A 5,000-nucleotide genomic window follows, 5' to 3' on the forward strand; every position below is an offset into this window, starting at 1 on the left:
AATATGTGGCACATGCGGCATTGCTATGGCTCGGTTCTGGCCCAGATCTGGCAAACAGGAGCGGCCCGCCCAAGTCCCATCGTTCCCCGCGGTATGTGGGCCGGATGAAAGTGTCGGTGTCCGGAAGTGCTGGGACGGGTCCGGCCCGCAGCAATTTTGCTCTCTGGGGGGAGGGGGAACTAGGGAGGATAGCGTGATCCTCCCATACGCGCTACATCCCCCCTGGGGAAACTCCTCACTGCCAGGTGAAACGAAGTGGCTGGTGACGCCACATGTACGGGAGGAGGCATGTGGTAGCCTGCAGCCCTCCCCAGCTTGGCAGAGGGGGGTGGAGCAGCGTCCAGGACAGCTCGGAAGAGTGGGGTAATTGGCCAGATACAAATGGGGAGAAAAGGGGGGAGAAAAGGGGGAACCCCCCCCCCCAAAAAAAGAGCTTTGGTCTTTTTGGAGTCGGTGTCCAGATGAGGAATCGAAAGCTCACTGAATACTTAACGTGGCTGTCAGCAGTTTTAGTTGAGAAGACCTTTTTTCTTTCTACACCCTGACAGCTATCGTGGAAGCAGATCTCATCCTTGTGGCCGCCCTAAGTGTGTGAACAGAAACAGAAACTGTTCTCGTGACCCGCTCCTTATCAGCCGAACTGCAGATTTCTTTGCAAACAGCCGTCTCCACTGGGCCCTGCTGCTGTCAGCCACCTCGTGCATCCAACAGCCTCTCAGAAGTCAAGGGGCAGTTTGTTCTGCAGGGTGTTTTCAAAAGCTAGCTAGCTCCTGCTAACTTCTCCCCAGGATCGCTTTCCCCCGACAGGAAGAGGACCATATGACAGGAAGTGCCGTCACTCACCAGGTCTTTCTGGAAGTAGATGATGGCACCTGTTGTGACTTGAGCGATGAGGGTCAGCAGGAGGCAAGTGAAGTACTGAGGATGATAGAGAAAAGTTTAAAAGGACCAAGTTAATAACGCTAACATTTTTCATCGGGTCAGGAAACACATCTTTGTCTCCTAGTGACATCAAACACATAACATGAAATATGGAGTTTCAGAGGCCAAAAGGTTCTTTATTTGAAAGCATTTGTATGTTGTTTTAACTTGGGGAGTGTTAAATACTACTACCACTACTACTACTACTACTACTACTACTACTTTCTGCTGCCCCCGTTAGGGGGCGCCACAGCAGATCATCTGTTTCCATCTCTTCCTGTCCTCTGCGTCTTCCTCTGTCACACCAGCCACCTGCATGTCCTCTCTCACCACATCCATAAACCTCCTCTTTGGCCTTCCTCTTCTCCTCTTCCCTGGCAGCTCCATATTCAGCATCCTTCTCCCAATATACCCAGCATCTCTCCTCCACACATGTCCAAACCATCTCCATCTTGTCTCTCTTGCTTTGTCTCCAAACCGTCCAACCTGAGCTGTCCCTCTAATATACTGGTTCCTAATCCTGTCCTTCTTCATCACTCCCAGTGAAAATCTTATCATCTTCATCTCTGCCACCTCCAGCTCCACCTCCTGTCTTTTCATCAGTGCCACTGTCTCCAAACCATATAACATAGCTGGTCTCACCACCATCTTGTAAACCTTCCCTTTAACTCTCGCTGGTACCCTTCTGTCACACATCACTCCTGACCAGTGGCGGCTGGTGCTAAAAATGTTTTGGGGGGGGGGACACAATGTACCTTGGCGCAGCACACCTGACAGCTGCTTTAATGTCCAAACCGTCACAGAGTTATTAAGAAGGACAAGGACGCCTATAGATTTTATCAGGGTTCGTAGACGGCGGATGATTGACAGTCGAGACGAGGCGTCGTGGTGGGTGTGAACATGATTGACAGCCACGAGAATTGTCCAATCACATTAGATCAAAAAACATTAAAACAATACCGATTCACTGCCAATAATAGTGGGCGTGTCTGGGCCATGGAAAATCTGAAGAAACCAATCAGACAGCAGCCTCAGGTCACCTGCTCGCCACAAGTTTGAGGGCTTACATAAGGTATGGTTTGGCCCGCGCCCCTCACCCAGGAAGTATATGTATTCAGACAGGAAGTACATGTATTCAGACAGGAAGTACATGTATTCAGACAGGAAGTATATGTATTCAGACAGGAACCATTTGAACCAGTATTTAATGCTGCTGACAGAAGCTCACAGACTGAAAACACTTTCATAACACATTCATACATTATACTTAACACGTTTAAGCAGATTTTCATCTCTTGATATTTGAAGGGGGCGGCGCCCCAGCGCCCTGTACTGGCCAGCTGCCACTTGCTCCTGACACTCTTCTCCACCCACTCCACCCTGCCTGCCCTCTCTTCTTCGCCTCTCTCCTGCACTCCCCGTTACTTTGGACAGTCGACCCCAAGTATTTAAACTCATACGCCTTCGTCACCTCTCCTCCTTGCATCCTCACCGTCCCACTGTCCTCCCTCTCATTCACGCATAGGTATTCTGTCTTGCTCCTACTGACTTTCATTCCTCTTCTCTCCAGTGCATACCTCCACCTCTCCAGGCTCTCCTCCACCTGCACCCTACTCTCGCTACAGATCACAATGTCATCCGCAAACATCATCATCCACAGAGACTCCTGCCTGATCTGGTCCGTCAACCTGTCCATCACCATTGCAAACAAGAAAGGGCTCAGAGCCGATCCTTGACGTAATCCCACCTCCACCTGTTAAATATTAAGCAACTTGCTAATACCATAGTTCACTGAGAGTGATAACAGAAAACTGATTTAAGGCAGGTTAATGTCTAAAGTACAGAAGAAAATACATGGAGATAAAACTAGAACCATCTAAGTCAACGTTGTCCTTGATGTTACACAAATTATTAATCAGAACCAGAGTCAGAATACTTCATTTATCCACCGAGGGGAAATTGAGTTCGGGGATAAATAAAGTGTTCTGATAGTAAAACCAGCGTTCCCACTCTTATTAGGAAATACATTTTCCAGGGATTTTTCAAGGATATTTTCCAGGACTTTTGCTTGGATATATACATACACAGCCGTTGCTGACTGAAGGTCATATTATTGATATTAACCATCAGTGGAAGTCTCAACAGTCTGGACCGTTTAGCTGCTCTCTGAACAAACCACCCAAAACTCACACATTGTCACATCTCAACACATTAAAAACACAAATTTATAACTGACTTTGCAATTTTCCATAGCCTCAGTACTATTTCAAGGATATCTGATCAAATTAATAACTGTCCAGGTGTTTTCCATGACTGTTAAACTAGCCTATACATTTCCAGGGTTCCCGGCTTTTCCAGGATGTATGGGGAGATCTGAAAACTCATGTGTTCACAGTCTCCTACAGCAAAGCCTTCCTCATGTGTTCATAAATCATCAAAAAGAGAAAAGGTTCCAGCGCACCAGGCCCAGGAGACAGCGGATCTCGTAGATGGCCCCCAGGCAGCCCAGGAAACCCATCAGCATGGAGAGAGCCCCAACTCCAATCAGGACATAGGACGCCACCTTCAGGCCCATGGAGGAGTATTCTGTAAAGTAACAACAGTAAATTGTCAACAAGTCCTCCAACCCATACGACCCCATAGGTCGTTTGTCCTCTAATACGACCCACAGGAGCATTTCCTAAATTAGCGCCCCTACCGGTGGCAGGAGGTATGCCACAGATACTTTCCGCCTCTGTGCATTGTGGGAGTTTTAAAACAACGTGAGAACAATAGAATATGTAGTCAGTGCGTTTTTGTGTTGTTTGGCCGTCTAGTGTAGTAACTAAGATTGCTGTTGGCAGTATGTTTACCTATGAATGACGTCACAAGAGCTAACTTAACGTTAGCCAACAGTTAGCAAGTCAGCTAGCGTGCACATTATAACCCCTATGAGACATTACACTTTGCTGTTATTAATATTCCTTCTCACGAGAGCTTATGGAAGGAGGTGCTCATTGTTACAGGGGGAGTAACGTACTATAATTACAGAGGACCACGAGGAAGCAGCTTAAAACGCCACTATAGGTCGTAATAAGCTGCTTGTACCTACAACCTTTGGGGTCATTTTTTTGGTGGAGGACAGTCTCTAAATTGTACACGGGGGGGGGGGGCACGCACCAAAAGTCAAATTAAACCATTTTAAGAAAGTAGAGTGTCACGCGTAACAATTAAAGGGACATTTTGCCAGTTTTTATGTGGATGTCCATTCAGTGTGGATGGCAAGTGTAGTCGACTGAAGCAGTAGATTCCTCAGTGCATGCTATACTAACTGAGAAATCTGAGCTCTTTTGTTGGCGGAGCCGTGCCGGCAGTGCCTTTGTGTACCAGGATGCATTGCGCGTGAGCTTCTGACACCAAAACCCTAAATCCTTCCAAAACACTACCCAACTTGTTGGGTGGTGTTTATGACTGCTCAGGAACCTTGGGCTCAGGGGGGTATACAGAGTCTTATTCTGAGCCATCTTTAGAACGGGTGGTTCCACTAATCACCACAGCTCCTACTGGAGAGCCAGGAACTTAAGCTGGTTTAGTGTATGGCTGCAATAAGAACTTGCGTGCAAATAGCCCCCAATGAGTATGGTTGTGCCAGGCAACTTACTATATAATTTAAAACATATATAATATAAAATATATTGATGTTTGATATTTTGATATACTCTATTGATCCCCGTAGAGAAATTATGCTCGGCATTTAACCCATCCTAGCGGTGTAGCTAGGAGCAGAGGGCAGTCGCCGTGCAGCGCCCGGGGACCCACTCCAGTTCTTCTTACCATGCCTCGGTCAAGGGCACAGACAGGAGTATTAAGCATGACATGCATGTCTTTTTGATGGTGGGGAAACCGGAGCACCCGGAGAAACCCACCGCAGACAGGGGGAGAACATGCAAACTCTACACAGAAAGGACCTGGGTTGACCCCCCCAAGTTTGAACCCAGGACCTTCTTGCTATGAGGCGGAAGCGCTAACCACTGGGCCACCGTGCCACCCAAATCCATACAATAACAAGGAGATTGTTCAGTGTAGAGTTTCCCAGTTGA

General features: G+C 47.5%; 1 protein-coding gene across 1 annotated transcript in view; it reads right to left on the reverse strand.

Annotated features, from left to right (window-relative positions):
- LOC130111477 (CD82 antigen-like) overlaps window positions 1–5,000 on the reverse strand; it is a 61,255-nt gene that overhangs the window by 14,618 nt on the left and 41,637 nt on the right. The window contains exons 4-5 of the mRNA XM_056278684.1: window positions 3,383–3,507; window positions 844–918 (exon numbers count right to left, since the gene is read on the reverse strand). Coding sequence (XP_056134659.1) covers window positions 844–918; window positions 3,383–3,507 — 200 coding nt within the window. The remainder of the gene's footprint in view (window positions 1–843; window positions 919–3,382; window positions 3,508–5,000) is intronic.

Source organism: Lampris incognitus, chromosome 4 (assembly GCF_029633865.1).
Source record: "Lampris incognitus isolate fLamInc1 chromosome 4, fLamInc1.hap2, whole genome shotgun sequence".
Lineage (NCBI taxonomy): Eukaryota > Metazoa > Chordata > Actinopteri > Lampriformes > Lampridae > Lampris > Lampris incognitus.